General features: G+C 49.9%; 3 protein-coding genes across 5 annotated transcripts in view; 2 read left to right on the forward strand and 1 right to left on the reverse strand.

Moving 5' to 3' along the window:
- Window positions 1-9,357, forward strand: part of CARM1 (coactivator associated arginine methyltransferase 1) — a 41,454-nt gene extending 32,097 nt beyond the window's left edge. The window contains exons 7-16 of one of the 3 annotated variants that reach the window (XM_090289599.1): window positions 1,327-1,417; window positions 1,591-1,672; window positions 6,166-6,251; window positions 6,422-6,511; window positions 6,930-7,067; window positions 7,153-7,242; window positions 7,328-7,440; window positions 7,586-7,663; window positions 7,917-7,985; window positions 8,142-9,357. In XM_090289599.1, the coding sequence (XP_090145725.1) occupies window positions 1,327-1,417; window positions 1,591-1,672; window positions 6,166-6,251; window positions 6,422-6,511; window positions 6,930-7,067; window positions 7,153-7,242; window positions 7,328-7,440; window positions 7,586-7,663; window positions 7,917-7,985; window positions 8,142-8,284 (980 nt within the window). In that variant the 3' untranslated portion in view covers window positions 8,285-9,357. Of the gene's footprint in view, window positions 1-1,326; window positions 1,418-1,590; window positions 1,673-6,165; window positions 6,252-6,421; window positions 6,512-6,929; window positions 7,068-7,152; window positions 7,243-7,327; window positions 7,441-7,585; window positions 7,664-7,916 lie in introns of all 3 variants that reach the window. The other 2 variants (XM_090289598.1, XM_090289600.1) reach the window with 2 other exon arrangements.
- On the reverse strand, window positions 8,764-14,030 carry YIPF2 (Yip1 domain family member 2). Its single transcript, XM_090289596.1, has 10 exons — window positions 13,932-14,030; window positions 13,717-13,777; window positions 13,166-13,320; window positions 12,994-13,074; window positions 11,901-11,988; window positions 10,576-10,692; window positions 10,326-10,492; window positions 10,066-10,248; window positions 9,853-9,981; window positions 8,764-9,757 (listed from the first exon to the last, which is right to left on the reverse strand). Exons 2-9 carry the CDS (start codon window positions 13,745-13,747, stop codon window positions 9,868-9,870), a joined length of 936 nt encoding a protein of 311 aa, XP_090145722.1. The 5' UTR covers window positions 13,748-13,777; window positions 13,932-14,030; the 3' UTR covers window positions 8,764-9,757; window positions 9,853-9,867.
- Window positions 14,031-14,084: 54 nt separating this feature from the next.
- Window positions 14,085-15,929, forward strand: TIMM29 (translocase of inner mitochondrial membrane 29). The gene is made up of 2 exons (XM_090289597.1): window positions 14,085-14,260; window positions 14,358-15,929. The coding sequence occupies exons 1-2, from the start codon at window positions 14,167-14,169 to the stop codon at window positions 15,050-15,052; spliced, it is 789 nt and encodes a 262-aa protein (XP_090145723.1). The 5' UTR covers window positions 14,085-14,166; the 3' UTR covers window positions 15,053-15,929.
- The last annotated feature ends 2,117 nt before the right edge of the window (window positions 15,930-18,046 follow it).

Here is an 18,046-nt window from a genome sequence, read left to right on the forward strand (position 1 = left end):
AGGTCAGGATAGCAGTGTGGGAACCCAGCAGACTGGTGACCCAGTGGTGGGCAGGGGTGGGTTGGTCTCTGGGGAAGCACCTCTGGCCTTCCTGGATCCAGGCTGCAGGGGCCTGCCTTGGATGTCACTCCTGGAGGTAGGAGGTGACTGCTGTTTCCCACAGCTGTGTCCCACAGGTGTGAGTGTGGGAAGCTAGATTTCCCCAGAGGGTTGAGTATACCCCACTCTTCCTCCCTTTCTACCCTTTAGGTGGCCAAGCCTGTTGGAGGGTGACCCTAACAGAGTAGGCTTGTCCTTATGGTATACAAGGACAGAAAGAGGCAGGCTCTAGTGGGCAGCTGCACGTTCTACCCCACTGCTCAAGCAGCCTACCCCAGATGAGGCCTAGGGCCGACGACGCCCCTTGCCCCGTCTGCATAAGTGTCCTTTGTTCCATCTCAGGAAGCTCTTTAAGGGGATTGAAAGGAACCCTCTTCCCAGCTGCACACACTTAGGTACCTTCAGGGCTGGAGCACTTTCTCATGATGCCCCAGGTGACTAGCAAACTCCTGTGTAGGCGGGCCTAGTGAGTGGCCTCTGGGTCAAAGTAGAGCATCTCCCCTCCCCTGCCCCAGCCTGATTACTGCTAGTGCCTCAGCTCCTTCCCCCTCTCCCACCCTACATAGGAGGCCAGGGCATATCTGGAGGCCAGGTGACTGCCCTAGACTTAACTGAGGTAGCCGCTGGCCCTGACTCATCTGGTCCTTGAGTCACACAGATCAAGCACCCTGCTGCCCCTCCCATTTCAAGCCCTGTACCAGACCAGGGTGGCTAGAAGGTTCACCCTGCCTGTCAGAGCCTGGGCAGTCCCAGCAGCGGACCTTTAGGTGATCCTCCACCCAGCCTCTGGCCTCAGCTGAGGCCCATACAGCATAGCTTCTTTGTCCAGAGCACACTGCTTTCCTCTGCAGCACATCAGTGGATGATGGTGCTTAAAGTGACACTACCTGTCTTATTGAGCAGGACCCCTGGCACCACTCGCTTACCCTGAGGCTCTGGCAGGTTCTTTCCTGTCTCTCAGCCCTAGTTTTGGGACATCAGGACAGGCCCTCCTACCCCCTGGCTGGCCATCCAGGTTTGGTGAGATGTGCACATTAAGTGCTCGTTGTGGCCACTGGCAGAGTAGGTGCTCAGTACCTCTGTGTTGCACAGATGCATGCATGAATGAATGAATGAATAAATGAGAGGCTTGGAAGGCCCAGGGTTGGGGGTCCTGGGCCCTTGGAGGCTCTGCCTGGCCCTGCAGAATGTCCCACCATGACGCCAGCACCCCTCCATGCCTCCCAGGAAACATGTTCCCTACCATTGGTGATGTCCACCTCGCGCCCTTCACGGATGAACAGCTCTACATGGAGCAGTTCACTAAGGCCAACTTCTGGTGAGTGCCCTGCGTGTGTCCTGCCTTCTCAGGGATGGCCTTGCCTTTTTCCTCATTCTAAGTAGGACCTGAAAGACGGGCTGGACGAGGGCCATCTGGGAGAGAAAGCAGGCTGTTTACCTGCCTCTCTGCTGCTGGTGACCTTGCTGTGGGGGGGTGGGGGCTTTCTGCAGGTACCAGCCATCCTTTCATGGCGTAGACCTGTCAGCCCTCCGAGGCGCCGCTGTGGATGAGTATTTCCGGCAGCCTGTAGTGGTGAGTAAGGTACCCAGGGTGATGTTGAAGCTAACTCTGGGCATGACCCTCATCCGGGGTGACAGGAGGGGGTGGGCATGGGCTTTCTGGTCAGGCATGTGCAAGCTATGCAGCCCTGGAAAGCCACTTTCCCTCTGAGCTCTTGCTTCTGCCCCTCAGGCACAGAGCTGTCTCCCAGATATGTTGGAAATAAAGTGGCAATGCATATTGCGTACTTAGCACACAGTAAGTGTGCAGTACATGGGAACTGTTATTAGATGAATTTATCCTTGGCGAACTGATTTTATATGATTGATTTTAATTACTGAGATTTTAGAACTGATATATAGATCCGTGATACAAAAATCAAGAAAGTATAAAAGTGAAAAGCCTCCCCACTCATCTCCAGACACTCAGTTCTCCTTCATACACGCAAACGATGTTTCTTGTTTATCTTTCCAGAAGTTTTATAACTAAATACATAAACAATTGTGCATATATACCTTTTTTTCCTCAAAATATGTATAGCACAATTAACATACTGTTCTGTCTTACTTTCTCTGTGGTCAGAGAATATAAACTATGATTTTAGTCCTTTGAAATTTGTTTAGAGTTTCTTTATGCTCATTATGAGATCTCTTTTATGTTCTGTGTGTACTTGAGAAAAATGTATTTTAATCCCTTCTTGAGTTCAGTTATGTTACTGACAATTAGGTTGCATTTGTTAATCATGTTGATCAAATATTTGTCTCTAGTGATTTTTTAATCTTTTCCTATATATTACTAATTGTAGATTTATTTTTCTATTTAGTTTTGATACTTTTTGCTTTATATTTTTGGACACTGCATTATTAGATGCATACAGGTTTAGGATTATTACATTTTCCCGTTGAATTGATCCTTTTGTCATTATAAAAAGTGTCTTTTTATCTCAAGTGGTATTTCTGCCTTAAAGTTATTCTTTTTTCCTGTTGGTAGTTTAGCTGCTCAGGTTTTATTTTGGTTAATCTTTGTACAATATTAATTTCTCCATTCTTCTATTTTCAACTTTTTGTGTCCTTATCAATTAAGGTTTGTCTCATATAAGCAGCATATATTTGGGTTTTCTTAACCAGGTTAATGTTTTCTATCTTAATTAGAATAGAACATTTACATTTAATGTAATTACTGCCCTTTATGGGTATAAAATCTTTCATTTTACAATCTTTCTATGTATCCTGACTGCTGTTTCTTTTTAACTCTTTCCTTCTTTTAATATGGTATAATTGTTTTCCCCTCTTGATGTCTTCCACTAGTTTCGAGACTCTTGGGCAGTATCTCTTTAAACACTACCTTTGCTCCATTCTCTTTCTCCTTCTAGGATTCTGATTATATGTACTTTAGACCTTTTCACCATGTCTCAGGTGATTCTTACATCCTTTTCTGTATTTTCATCCTTTTATCTCAGTTGCTTCATTTTCATATTTTCTACTGATGTATTTTCCAGTTCCAATCCTCTTTGCTATGTCTAATCTAATTTTCTAATTCTTAATTTCAGTTCTAGAATTGTATTTTGCTTATCTTAAATTTCAATTCTCTGTGAAATTCTCCATATTTTCGCCTTTCTTTTTGAACATAAGTTATTGATCGCTTTTAATATCTGGATATGTGGTAAGTGTCTCTCTGTTGTTTATTCTCTTGGTGTTTGGTCCTCATCCTTTGGTCCTGTCTCTTGATGCCTCGTCATCAAATGCCAGAATGAAAAATTATAGAGGTTCTGGATGATGTCTTTCCTTCTAAGGACTTTTGTTTTTTCCAGACAATTAGCCATATGGACAGATCATTTTGGTCCTATCATGCATTGAGTGAGATACTTGGTGGCTGCTTTTCAGACTCAGCTGGTGGATTTCCTGGCTTCCCTTCAGGGCAGCAGTTTTCAAACATTGTGGCCTTAGGTTCTTTTTACATTCTTAAAAATGGAGAAACCACCCTGGCCTCTGTGGCTCAGTTGGTTGGAGCATTGTCTCATAATCAAATGGTTGTGGGTTCAATTCCCAGTCAGGGCACATGCGAAAGCTGCAGGTTCAAGCCCTGGTCTGAGTGCTACAGGAGGCAACTAATTGATGTTTCTCTCCCTTCCTCTCTAAAAGCAATGAAAAACTGTTCTCAGCCCTAATGTGGCTGGCTCAGTTGGTTGGGTGGCATCCCACAAAGCGAAAGATGTTTGGTTCAATTCCCAGTCAGGGCACATGCCTAGGTTGCAGGTTCGGTCCCTGGTTGGGGAATCTATGAATAAAGAGAAAATCAACTGACCAATTTTCTCTTACATTGATGTTTCTCTCTCCTTTCTCCTCCTCTTTTCCGTAAAAATAAAGTCTTTTAAAAAGAAAAAGAAAAAATAAAAAAAGTCCTCAGGTGAAGATAAAAAAGAAAAAAAAAAGAGAATCCCGAAGAACTTTTGTTAATGTGTGTTATATCTGTTGATATACTGCCAGTGTCTGTTGATATTAAAAACTAAGCCCAGCCCTGACTGGTGTGGCTCATTTGGTTGGGCACTGTCCAGTAACAAAACTAAAGGTCACAGGTTCAATTCCAGGTCAGAGCACATGCTTAGGTTGCAGGTTCAGTCCCTGGTTGGGGCACTTAAGAGAGGCAACCGCCAATCCATGTTTTTCTCTTTCTCCCTTCCCACCCCTCTCTAAAAACAAATAAGTAAAATCTAATTAAAAAAACAAAACAAAACCCTAAGCCCAGGAAATTTAAAAGTATTAATTCATTTGAAAAACAACAGTAGTAAAACCATTACTGCCCTGACTGGTATGGCTCAGTGGATTGAGAGCCAGCCCGTGAACCAAAAGGTCATCGGTTCGATGCCCGCTTAGGAACATGCCTCGGTTGCAGGCCAGGTCCCCAGTTGGGGGGTGTGCAAGAGACGACCGATCCATGTATCTCTTGCACATGTATGTTTCTCTCCCTCTCTAAAATAACTAAATAAATAAAATCTAAAAAAAAAACCAAAACACTAAACCATTACCTATTAAGATAAATATCATTCTTAAGGGAAAAAACCTATTGTCCAATAATTGTCAGCAAGAATAGTGGCATTTTTAATTTGCAAATCTCTTTAATGCATGGCTTAACAGAAGACAGTTGGATTCTGCTTCTGCATTCCTCTGTTGTAATATCACAGATGCGTTAATTAATGAAAAAGGGCAGAAAACATGTGAGTCTTAATTATGAAAATAGTTTCGACCTTGGGTACTTGGAAGGGACCACACTTGGCGAACTGCTGCTTTAGGTCGTGGCCTGGTTTAAGTGAGCCACGTGGTTCACAGAGTCCCTGGTTTCAGCTTCCCAGCACCAATATGTTGCTAAACCTTTCTTTGGCTTTTTTTTCCTTTTTTTTTAATTAAAGATTTTATTTATTTACTGTTAGAGAGGGGGGGAGGGAGGGAAGGAGGAAGAGGGAGAAAGACCTCAATGTAAACATCAATGTGTGAGACACATTGATGGGCTGCCTCTCGCAGGCCCCCAACTGGGAACCTGGCCAGCAACCTGGGCATGTGCCCCAACTAGGAATTGAACCAGCATCATTTCACTTTGTAGGCTGGCACTCAATCCATTGAGCTACACCAGCCAGGGCTCCTTTCCTTAGCTTTTTCGTGTCTTACTAGTGGCCTTCTGTTTGGTTTCTTCCCCTCTAACTCCCCCACCTCACACACAACTCAGGAATTGGCAAATGCCACAAAGTGAAATTACACACAGAACATCCACCTTGCATTTCCACATTTCCATTTCCTTGAGCATCTTAGCCCTTGCGTCCCAACTTCCTTCATAACCCTGTGCCTCCATTTTGCTTTCCCCACCAGGGAGGCCACTGAAAGGTCCCACAACTAAGAGGAAAGGCACAGGCCAAAAAGCGACTCCCTTCTCTCTAGGATCTTGGCTCCCCAAAACAATGGCTGCTGCTCTTGCTCTTCAGTGCTTTCAGACAACTGGGTTTTTTTGTGTTTTATTCGACTTATATAGTTCTTGACAAGAGTGGTAGTCTGATAGAAAAATGTGTCATAACTGATTGGAAGGACATTAGCACTTAGTCCTATAACTTGCTTCTTTGTGGACTTGCTTAACAATTTATCTCGAGGTCTTTCCCCACCTATTCATAAAGAGCCTCTTCCCTCTTTTTCACATACAGCCTTTTATGGATGGGCCATCAGTTTAATTAGATGGTTTCTAGTATGTTGCTACTACAGTTTCTAATTACATGTATGAGTGTACATGTGCACCACTATCTGTAGGTTAAACTCCTGGAAGTCTTTAATGCATATGAAAGCTTGTCATTTTGAGAGCTGTGATCTAATTGTCCTCCATGGTGTTATACCAGTTCATCCTCCCCTAGCATGTCTGAGAAGGCCCAGCTAGTTTGACCTGAATGGCCTAGAGGCCGTGGCCAGACTCCGGGAGAGGGGTAGGGCTCTCCCTTGCTTCACTAGCCCCTGAGCTTGAAGCCAGGTCACCTCTGTGGTCTCTCCCAGGACACATTTGACATCCGAATCCTGATGGCCAAGTCTGTCAAGTACACGGTGAACTTCTTAGAAGCCAAAGAAGGGGATTTGCACAGGTACCAGCCCTCATGCCCCTCCTGCTGGGCCATTGCCGGCTCTTGCAGGCATTCTGCTGCCCCATGGCAGGCAAGTGGGCCAAGGTCTGGGCTTTGCACCTGGCCACCCTTCTTCTCTCCTAGCAGGCCCTGTTCAGCTTCCCCAGCAATCACTGCCCTTTGCCTTCCAGGATAGAAATCCCATTCAAATTCCACATGCTGCATTCCGGGCTGGTTCACGGTCTGGCTTTCTGGTTTGACGTCGCATTCATTGGGTCCATGTGAGTGCACCGGCGCAAAGCATGCTACCCCCAGCCCCCAGGACTTCCCTGGAGTTGTGAACCTCAGGCCTGGCTGGCTCAGTGCTGACAGGACTGGGAGCGCAGGCCAACTCCACCAGGTTCCCCTGTTCCTTCCAAAACACAGTGAGAGCTTGCCTCAAGCCAGAGACTTTTGTGGGAGGGGAGTGTGCCTACCCTGTTCTGACTGTCCTTTATGGGGCCTGGCCAGTCTCTTGGCACGTATGTAAGGGTGAATGGGCACCTCCTAACTGTAGTTCCCTTGTATGTGTGACTGGGACTACCTCAGTGGCCAGCCTGTCGTAGCTCCAGAGCTCCAGGGCCCTAGGGGAACTGGGGAGAGCTCAAGGTGCATAGGGTGGTGGCTCCAACCAAGTTTGTGTCTGTCTCTTCTCGGCAGAATGACTGTGTGGCTGTCCACAGCCCCGACAGAGCCCCTGACCCACTGGTACCAGGTCCGGTGCCTGTTCCAGTCACCACTGTTCGCCAAGGCTGGGGACACGCTCTCAGGGACATGTCTGCTTATTGCCAACAAAAGGTGCCAGGTGCTGCCCCAGCCTGGGGGAGGAATGGATTCATCCACCCAGCTGGCTTATGGCTACCCTCCCCTACCCTCTCCACAGACAGAGCTATGACATCAGTATTGTGGCCCAGGTAGACCAGACGGGCTCCAAATCCAGTAACCTTCTGGATCTGAAAAACCCATTCTTCAGGTAGGATGGGCCCACGGCCTGTGGGAGGGCCACCCTTTTGGCCCAAAACCCCACGGCCCTGCCCATGAGTCCATCTCTGCTGCAGATACACAGGCACAACACCGTCACCCCCGCCTGGCTCCCACTACACATCCCCCTCGGAGAACATGTGGAACACGGGCAGCACCTACAACCTCAGCAGTGGGATGGCTGTGGCTGGTGAGCAGGCCCCCGTGTGGGTGGGGTGAGTGGCAGGGCCACTTACTGGTCACACCTACCAGTGCTTCCTGGGCAAAGCTGGCAGTTCTGGCCCCTTGCACAAGACACTGTGTCCACCCCTGACATCTCCCCTCTTTGGACACAGGGATGCCAACTGCCTATGACCTGAGCAGTGTTATCACCGGCGGCTCCAGTGTGGGCCATAACAACCTGATTCCTTTAGGTAAGTGTCCCCGGGTCTGGGGAGGGTGGGGTGTGGTCGCCACCCAGGATGGCCCATGTGCCTGGGCCTTCTGTATCACCTTCTCTTCCTGGGGCTCCTGGCTGAGGTCCTCCATTCCTCTCTGCCTCGCTCTGCCGCCGCTGCACCCCAGTGTGAAAGTGTGAGTGGGAGCGCCCACCTCAGGCAGAACGTGGGCGTGGGCTGGCCGGGGGCGGTGACACCGTGTCCCTTCCTTCCTCCCTCTGCTGCGCAGCCAACACAGGGATTGTCAATCACACCCACTCCCGGATGGGCTCCATAATGAGCACGGGGATTGTCCAAGGTAATGGAGCGAGCGGGTCCCGTGGGTGTGAGCACACTGACTGCTGGGCCGCTCACTGGCCCTCTTGCCTGCTCTCTCTATCCCTCCGACTCTGCTGTGGGGCTGGGTGGGTGAGGGGGCAGAGCTGGCCCTCAGTGCCCTTGCCCTGCTCCACAGGGTCCTCTGGCACCCAAGGCAGCAGTGGCAGCGGCTCCAGCGCCCACTACGCAGTCAACAGCCAGTTCACCATGGGCGGCCCTGCCATCTCGATGGCTTCACCCATGTCCATCCCAACCAACACCATGCACTACGGGAGCTAGACCCTTCCACTGGAGAATGGACTGACAGCACCAGGAAACCAAATGAAGACCCTGCCCACCCACCCCTCCGCCTGGGTGGCTTTCACCCCTGTACTGGAGAAGCCCAAACACCGGTCACAGCCCTCTTTGCTACGGGAACTTGGATACTTTTTTACACAACATTGCTGCCGCTACCCCCACCCAACAGCCCACCCACATCTCAGCCCTGAGGGTGTGTTGCTGCCATATTTTACACAAGATCATGTCATGGGAGCCCTGTTACCCCCTCCTGCCCTCTCCACCCTGACCTGGGCTTAACATCTACTAAAACAGGCGCGTCTAGGCCTGATAGCTGCAGGCCCTGTGGGGCAGGTGGCAAGGAGCAACTACAGCCCCACCCAGTTCCCTGGCACCTGCCCCCTTGCTCGTCTCCAGTGGGAAGGCAGTCCTAGCTAGATGGGTCCTCCCCTTCAGCCACCAGGCCTTGGTCACAATGGGCGTGACATGCTGCTTTTTTTAATTTTATTTTTTTATGGAAAGAACCAGTGTCAATGCACAGACCCTCTGAGATACCAGGCCGGCTGGGCCGAGCCAGCAGCCCTGCTCCCCAACTCAGACGCTGTGATGTGGGGTGGCCCTGCCAGATCTTCAGGACAGGGTGGGGCCCGGACTGTGCAGCCCCCCAGTCACCTCCCACAAATGGTTTCACCTCACACTTGAATGTACAACCCACCCCAGCTGTTGGGAAGGTCCTCTGGCCAGCCCCTGCCTCTTGCTGCTGTCCTGTCTCTGAGCCCCTTTGGGTTCTAACCTCCCACCCTTCCCAAGAGCTAGAACAGAAGGCCTTTGGGCCTGGAGGGGAAGAGGGTCACTGTCAGCCAGTGGGGGCAGACAGAAACCTCAAGGATCTGTCATGGAAGGCGTCCTTTTTCCTTGTAGCTAATATTAGGCCTGTGTACTTCCCTCAGTATTTGTAGATGATCTAGTCCCTACTATGATGCTGGCGTTTTGGTCTTTTCCCAGCCTGGGAAGGGACCTTGCAGGGATCCTTCCCTCCAAAAAAAAGGAAAAAATAAACAAGGAAATGTGTTTCAGCAGAGGCAATTTTCTTCTACTGCTCCCCCCATCTCTAACACCCCCAAACTTGGATGTGGTGGAGCCGAAGCCAGACCCAAGGCCCGGCTAACTGGGCACGCAGGGGAGGGCAGGCACAGCTAAGGCTGGAGTGGCCCTCTGCTTTCCTGCCCCACCCTTGGGAAAAGAGGAAAGGCCCAGCAGATAGCCCATAGGGCCACAGCTGCACTGGAAGCTCCCTACGCAGCCACCCTTCTCCCGCCTTTATATAAATTCTCTGAATCACCTTTGCATAGAAAATAAAAGTGTCTGCTTTGTAAGAAAAGTCTGGAAAGTAGCATAGTGGTCTTGAGATGTCAAGGGAACTTTCAGTCATCGTCTCGGGGGCAGGGCAGGCAGAGGCGTCCCCTCATGTTGGACCTGAAAGAGAAACTCCCACCAGTGGCTCTGTGACTTCTCACCTTACGGGCAGGACGCTGGAAGCCCCTCAGCCACAGCTGGAAACGGTTCCTCACCTGCAGGCTTGGGCCTTAGATTGTCATGTGTCTTTGCGGGGTGGGTGTCTGGAGTACATCTGAAGTCACAGATATGTCCTGGGGTGAAGGTGCCACATGCTCCAGAGGCAGTGGCTGGAAAAAGTAAAACTGAACCCAAAGCCTTGGGGTTAGCATCCTGACCAGCAAGCTGCCCAACCCAGAGGTCCAGCTGTGACCGCCCCAGACCCGTACCTTACAGCCCACGGCCAAGAGGGCATGGAGTAGCACGACAGCAGAAAGCAGCACAGAGGCCACCAACCTGGTGTCCTCACGAACAATGGGCCAGAGAGTGAACACCAGGCCAGCAGCTGACAGGGCCAGAGCCAGCACCCCAAAGAGCCACTGGAGCCATGGGACAGGAATCAGCCACAGGACCTGAGGGCAACATAGGCAGATGGCTACCAGGTTTCTCCACAGCGTACGAAGCCCTCACCCCCTGGGGCTGTACTCACCACAGTGGGGATGAAGATGAAGAGGGAGTAGCCATAGACACACACGGTCTCCAGAAAGGTGTAAGGCCCCATGCGCTCCCGGACGCCCTTGCGCCACTGCAGGAAGGCCCACAGTGCCAGTGGCACCAGCCAGGCGTAGCAGTAGATGGTGATACCAGCCACAGTCACTGGGGGGCAAGGCAGGCAGTCACCTCTGAGTCTCTGGCACCCCCAGCCCCACCAGGTGCTGGGCCTCACCTACTTCACTTACCCTTGTGGAACTGGGGGCTGTAGTGAAAGGAGGAGTTCCTCCTTTGGGCCAGCACCATTGTCAGGTTGCTGGTAATGGCCAGGACAAAGGCCAGTGTGGCGCAGATCCAGAAGGGGCCTGAGGATGGGGTGTAGTCAGGGTCCCAGAGCTTCTAGGAGAGGTGACTTGTTCTGTTTTGACCCAGCCTTTCCAAGCTCTGGGCTACCTCCACCTCCACCACTCCATCCACCTGACTTACACCCATGACAACCTGGTGGTTGAATCCAGTGCTGGCTCAGTCCTCATTTTTCTTGGCCTTACAACAGCCTTTGATGTAGCTGATCCCCATTCCTCTGGAAACACTCTCCACATTCTTGGTTTCTGTCTCAGGTCACTGACAATTCCTTAACCTCTTTGACTCCCTGACCTCTAATGATGGGAAGCTGGCTGGGCCCAGTTCTCGGCTGTGCTCTGTGTTCACCTCTTGCATGATCTTGTCCAACCACAGGGTTTTATGCCACCTCTAGACCAACAACTCCCAAATGTCTCATGTCCCGGCCTCTGCCCTGAACCCTGGACTTTTATTCGACGTTTCGACGTGCATACCTCTCTCTACCCACCACACTCTTTCCCTTCAAACCTGCCCAGCTTTTTCCACCAATAAAAAGCAACTCCATGCTTCTCACAGTCCAGGAAAAAACCTTGGCACCCTCCTTGGCTCCTCTCTTCCCACCCCATTACCTAGTTGGCCAGCAAATCCTGTCAGCGCCACCCCTTTAGGAATAGACCAGAATCTTCTTTCCCTGGTGCCAGCCACCCCCCACCCCCAACCTGGACCACAGTAGTTGCCTCTTCCCTGGTCTCCCAGCTCTGACCTTGTGCCTCACAGTGGCCAGAGGGCACCTAAGAACACTTAACTAAACTCCCTTCTCACTGAACCTTTGTAGGGCTGAGCAATCTGTCACCTACGTGGTAACCTAGCATTTTATTCTGCTCCGATGACAATGTTGCCCTGAAGTTCAGGTGTTTCCTCCACAGAACTTATGCCCCTTCTGGAATGTTCTTCCCCCAGCTCTCCCCACCCCCAACCCTGACACCAACAAGGCTCATTCCCTCACCTTCCTCAAACGGGCCTTCCCTGACCAACCCACACAATGTAGCAACTGTCATCCTCTAAACCAACTGATTTTTCTTTACCCTCTGAAATCCTTTATGTCTCCGGAAGTGTATGTTTCGCACTCTCTGTGAGGGACTCTGCTTTCTTCTAAGCTATATTCGAGGGTCAGGCACACAGTCCACATCTGCTGAAGGAATAATCAAATGGCTGAAAGCACAACCTCACTCACCATACAGGTCTGGGCGATTCCGCAGGTGGTGCCGTACAAAGCTGTGGCCAGGCCAGGGCAGCAGTGAACCTTTAATCCGGTCCAGGACCTGGGGGCAAGGCCAGGACCAGGATGGAAGCCTGCTGGGGCTCCTCACCACCCACAGAGGAAAAAGGCCAAGCTCCTCTCCTGCCCTTAGATGCTTCTTCTCTGCTGCCCTCCCATTTCCTCTCTCCACCCTGCTTGAAAGGAATCAGCACTTCCCTCTGGGATTTTGATGGGCTGTTCCAATGGCCTGAAGCCCTTTCCCTCGGCCGGCCACCACTCAATATATCTGTGTGCCACCGTTCTGAAGAACTTCAGGGCCTGCCATCTTCCTCTTTGTTAGGCTGCCCTGGACTGCTGCCCATGCTGCTTCCCCCAACCCCAGTAAGAAGTCAGCAAGTCCTGGTCATTCTCCTTCCCACATCTTTCCAACAGGCCCTCTACTCTGTAGCCCTGGTTTATTATCATCTCCCACCCTGGCCTAGGGGATCCAATCCACCTTCCATGTTGCAGATCTGTTCACTCCATTCAATCATCTCCTGTTCTATACCCTTCTATGACTCTCCAACACCCTCAGGATAAAACCCAAACTCCTTAATGTATCTCACAAGGCCTTTTGTGATCTGGCTTCTGCCTGTCTATCCCCCACCTCTCACGTTCCAGAGTGACAGGTAGCTTCTGTGATAGCACCTGCCTTCTCTCAACTTCGGTTTCCTGCATGTGATGTTCCCTGTGTCTGGAACACACTTATGCTTCCTTCCACTCTGCCTGGCTAAGTTTTCATTCTTTAAGTCTCAGCAAATTCCTTACCACCTCCAGGCAGCCTTTCTCTAACTCACCATATCATGTTTGTCACCTGTGTTCCCCAAAGCCCCATTTATCACATCATAATCCTTACAGTGCATCCCAGTTAGTTACTTCTTCTAGCCTGGGTGGAATCTCTTTTGTTCCCATGTGTGAATCTCCAGCAACCTGCCCAGGGCCTGATGCACAGGAAGTGCTCAGTACATAGTAGCTGAACCCCAGGCATGACTCAGGAGTCCCATCCCACCAGCTTCCTAGACCTGACCTGTGAGGTGTCCACGTCAAAGAAGCTCTGATAGTAGCCAAAGGTCCAGAATCCTGGCTGCTGCTTCTCCTCCTGTAAAAGCTGCATAGTGTGGGCTTTCAGTGCCTGCCCTTCAAGCCTGGGTCAACCGGGGTCTGGATGGAGGTAGGGCACAAGGACCTATGTGACTCACCGTGGTCTTGTCACTCTCCTCTACCTCGTCCTCTGTACCATAGCTGCCACCTGAGTCCACAGACACAGCTACATGCCCCTTTAGGTTCAGCTGATCACTTCTGGTGGTGGTCACATCTGGGGTCTCTGCCAGCAGATTAGTGGCTTCCTCGAACTCTATCGCGAACAAATATGGGACACAGGTATGTTTGGTTGGGGGAAGTCAAGACAATTCAGTTTGGCCTATTACTCACCTGGGGGCCAAGACTCTAGCCCTGGCCACTTCAGTGCTCTCCCCAATTCAGGGCCTGGGTTCCTCAATTTTGGGGAGTGGAAGGTGGTGTGTTCCCTCACTCCTAACAAGGGATACAACTGAGAGCTGGCTCTGGGATGGGCGGTCAGGTTTGAGGTCTGAGGTCGGGGCTGGAGCGGAGTTGGAGTTCGGGCTGGGTTTCACGCCTGGAGTCAGGGTTCACAGCAGACTGCGGTTCGGGTTAGATATGAGTCAGGACTTGGACGTGAGGTTCTGGCCAGCGGAGGGGGGAAGTCACAGCAGATTGCAACCGCACTCACCATGGAAGGCCAGCTCGTCGCCCGCTGCCATGGTCGTTTAGGGGCGTCACCGCATCCCACTCTGAGGACAGAGGCCAATCAGGCCCGCACCCAGTCCCACTCGGCGCTCCTTCCGGAGTCTATCCGTCAGCCCCCCGCCGGCCTGGGGGTTAACGGTACCCACCTGGGAGTGAACTAGCCGACACTGCCCCACAGGTACAATCCGCCCTACTCACCTGAGGCGGTCTCAGCCGGCGCGGCCAGGGGTTTCTGCGCCTGCGCGACTGGCCTACCAGTCAGTCAATCCGATTCGTTTCAGACAGCAACATCCGGCGCCTGTCCGTTTTCTATCCTCTTCCGTTGGGAAGCTACTACCGGCAATATTGACGCTTGCGCAGACGAGACTCCCGGGCCTTTTACTTCGCATACTTGTCGTTTCTCTTCGGAAAACGGACGTCAAGCCGGAAGGGAATGGCGGCAGCCGCTCTGAAACGACTTTGGTTGCGAAGCCGTGGAGAGGCAGGGATCTCCGTATCTGTGAAGCCAGGCGTGTGGGCAAGGTTGGGTGAGTAGCGGCAAGGTGGGTGGCCGCAGTGGCTACAGGCGGCGGAGTGAGTGGCTGCGGCAGCTGGACCCCTCTCATCGCGCTTCCTTTCCCATAGGTGCCTGGGCCCGCGCGCTGCTCCGGGACTACGTGGAGGCCTGCGGGGACGCGGCAGCGGCTGCGCGGGCCCGGCCCGGCCATGCTGCAGTGTACTTGGGGTTGCTGGGCGGAGCGGCGACCTGCTGCGCCCTGGCGCCAAGCGAGGAGGCCTTCGAGGAGGCGCTGCTTGATGCGTCAGGGACCCTTCTGCTGCTGGCGCCCGCCACGCGAAACCGCGCCTCGGAAGCGTATGTACAGCAGCTGCTATGGCTGCGGGGCCGCGGACGCCTGCGCCACGTGAACTTGGGCCTCTTCTCGCTGGTGTACGAGGCGCCCTGTGACGCCCAGGCCAGTCTCTACCAGGCCCGCTGCCGTTACCTGCAGCCCCGTTGGGCCGAGTTCCCAGACCGGATCTTGGACGTGGGCTTCGTGGGCCGCTGGTGGGTGCTGAAGGCTCGGATGCGTGACTGCGACATCAACGATGATCAGTTCCTCCACCTGCCGGCACATTTGCGCGTTGTCGGGCCCCATCAGCTGCACTCGGAAGCCAATGAGCGGCTCTTTGATGAGAAGTATAAGCCCATAGTGCTCACTGATGATCAGGTGGACCAGGCGCTATGGGAGGAGCAGGTCTTGCAGAAGGAGAAGAAGGATAAGCTGGCCCTGAGCCAGGCCGAGTCCCTGGTACGGAGCACCCAAGATGAAACCCAGTGAGGCCTGGATACTGACCTAGCTCCGAGCCCTGTTGCCCGGGATTGTGCAATTGGTGTGAGTGAGCCTCAAGTGCAGAGTGACTTAAATAAATTACATGCAGAGTATTCTTGCTTGGTTTTCACAAAAACGGGGGGCGTGAGGACGCAGGACTTTATCCCTCTCACATTTTTCTTAACGCTGAAGCTAATTCAGAGCCTTTTTGGTCTAGGAGTTGGGCAGAAGCCAGAAAGACCATGTAATGTTTATCACTGCCAGAATTAGTAATGAGCTTTATACATAAGTAAGCCTCTTATTGGGCCTTATGGTCCCCTGACTGAGGCGTCATATGTCAGGTGACTCCCAAGCTGTCCTAGATTCATTCAGATTTTGGTTTTAAATTTTAACCTGAAGTGTTTATGCTCTAATTTTCATAAGTTACATTTTTGTTTTAATTTTATTTTGAAATAATTATGGTGTCAGAGGAAACTGGAAAAATAATACAGGATGATATCCTTTGTACTCTTCGCCCACCTTCCCCCAAATGGTAACATTTTACATAAGCAGTACCAAACTAGAGATTGACATTGCTATGACTCTGGATTTTACAGAGAAATTTTTTGCCAAATAACCTGCTTTTACCATTTGTGTATTGATAGCGATGTTCAAGTGAGTTGGAAAGATAAAACATTTTCTGACCTGGAAATTATATGGAATCATACTTTCTGGTTATGTTAAAGTTCAGTAACCTTTAAAACAGAATCTTATGGAAAGGAATATGTTAGCTGGTACCTAGCTAGGTTACGGTAAACATATTTTAAAAACTAAACTTAAAAGAGTCGGACTAACTTTTTCACCTAGGTGTCCTGGGGCTAGTTAATAAAACCAGGAGAGGAAACAACCAGTGTTGTTGTGATTTTGTGTTCTTGCATTTTGCTACCAAGTTTTGGTACTTGGACTTTTCACTTCTACTTTGGGTGTGCTGGACACATGGTAATTTTTATATCCTTATTTTGGGGGCAGAGGAGGATCTTCTCAGTCTGCATTTCCATTTTCCTAAAAAGTGAAGGTCAAAAAGCTTTATTTTTTTCCAAGACTGAGGCAGAGCCATGATTCAAACTGTAACTCCCAACCCTGTCACTTAATTCTAAAACTCATGGCGCTATCTTTGATCCTAACAATATCCTGTCAGAAACTATTAAGTACTGCCATCACTAACCATAAACAATACTGAAATACAGAAATAAATGTATTTTAAAATGAAACGAAAATGATACTAAATTTTAACCGCATACTGTTATATGCCAAAGGCTCTGGACTTAAATCCTGATGATTTTGTTAAGAGCAGCGGTTCTCAACCTGCAGGGCGCAACCCCCTTGGGGGTCAAACAGCCCTTTCACAGGGGTCACCTAAGACCATTGGAAAACACATATATAATTACATATTGTTTTTGTGATTAATCACTATGCTTTAATTATGTTCAGTTTTTAACAATGAAAATACATCCTGCATATCAGATATTTACGATTCATAACAGTAGCAAAATTACAGTTACGAAGTAACAACGAAAATAATTTTATGGTTGGGGGTCACCACAACATGAGGAACTATTAAAGGGTCACGGCATTAGGAAGGTTGAGAACCACTGTGTTAGAGAGATTAGCCAACTTCAGGTGAGGGTTTAAGACACACTGGCATCAAAGTGAGACTTGTTCCTTACTGTGATAAGTATTGAAAGAGGACTGCATATCTTCATTGCTTGAGTCAGTTATTAAGTACCACTTCTGACTTCCTGCCAGGGTGTATGCCATGCAGACCCCCTGTAGCTGTGAAGCTCAGCAGTGGTTGGCAACAAATTATATGTAAACAACTCTCAATTTGTTCACAGGAAATGCGGGGCTTGGTACAGGCCTGACATTCGTGTGGCTTTGTCTTTTATAGGAAGGTTGACCTTTTCAGGAGAAGTACAGTATTCCCTCACTTATCGCGGGTATTATGTTCTAGACCCCCTCGTGATAGGTGAAAATCTGCAAAGTAGGAACCTTACATTTATTTTAGTATTTATATATATTTTAAGGCTTTATAAACCCTTCGTACACACTTATGAATCATTCCCAATCCTTTATTAACCTTTCCCACTCCCTTATTAACCTTTTCCATGCTTTTATAAACACTACCTATGTTCTTAAATATATTCTATACTCTTAAATCTACATTAACTACATATACAGTACCGCAAAATCCTGCGATATAGCAAAAAATCCACGATAAATAATATTTTTTAAAATCCTGTGATACAGTGAGGCCACGATAAGTGAACTGCTATATAGAGAGGGACTACTGTACTGCCCTCTCTAGTAGCTCTGGCCTCCTGAATTTGATGTAAGGCATGTGAACTGGAGCTGTTAAGATTGGATAGGGGACTGCATTCCTCAAGCTCTGCGTCTTGGGGAATATACAGGCACAGGACAGGTCTTGTTCACTGCCAAGCTCCCAACGCTCCACGGTGCTCAGCCAAGGATGAGCCCCAGCAAATGACACCTGAAACATACAATTTTATTAACCAATGTCACCCCAGTGAATGCAATAGAAATAAAAGACAGACCTGGATGACATACTGCGCATGCCCATTGTGGGTGAGAACTGGTATGGCCTGGCTGGGGAGTGGAAAGAGGATCAAGGTTGGCTCCCCCATCTGTTGGCCAGACCAGGGAAGAGGACCTCTGGTCTCAGCCCTGCCCCGTGCCAGAAACAGCAAAGGGAACATTCTATCTCCAATTTCAAAAAGGCAATAGGACCTGGGATAGAAGTGGCCTTTTAAAATTTTTTTGCTTTTAAAGTATATTTTATTGATTATGTTGTTACAGTAGTCCCAATTTCTTTCCCTTTGCTCCCCTCTGCCCAGTACCCACCTTCCCTCCAGCAATCCCTCCCCACTTAGTTCATATGCATGGGCCATGCATATATGTTCTTTGGCTTCACCCTTTCCTATATTATTATTAACTTCCCCTGTCTAT

The sequence above is a fragment of the Furipterus horrens genome, unplaced genomic scaffold (genome assembly GCF_987537825.1).
Source record: "Furipterus horrens unplaced genomic scaffold, mFurHor1.1.pri manual_scaffold_10, whole genome shotgun sequence".
Classification (NCBI taxonomy): domain Eukaryota; kingdom Metazoa; phylum Chordata; class Mammalia; order Chiroptera; family Furipteridae; genus Furipterus; species Furipterus horrens.

Bases quoted from the DNA above. Each gene is read 5' to 3' on its own strand.
- TIMM29 (XM_090289597.1), top strand. From the start codon at position 14,167: ATGGCGGCAGCCGCTCTGAAACGACTTTGGTTGCGAAGCCGTGGAGAG. The intron at 14,261-14,357 runs GTGAGTAGCGGC...CCTTTCCCATAG, and splicing joins AGGCGTGTGGGCAAGGTTGG to GTGCCTGGGCCCGCGCGCTG.
- YIPF2 (XM_090289596.1), bottom strand. From the start codon at position 13,747: ATGGCAGCGGGCGACGAGCTGGCCTTCCATG. The intron at 13,321-13,716 runs GTGAGTGCGGTT...TGTTCGCGATAG, and splicing joins CGACGAGCTGGCCTTCCATG to AGTTCGAGGAAGCCACTAAT. The intron at 11,989-12,993 runs GTCAGGTCTAGG...CCTTGCCCCCAG, and splicing joins TTGACGTGGACACCTCACAG to GTCCTGGACCGGATTAAAGG.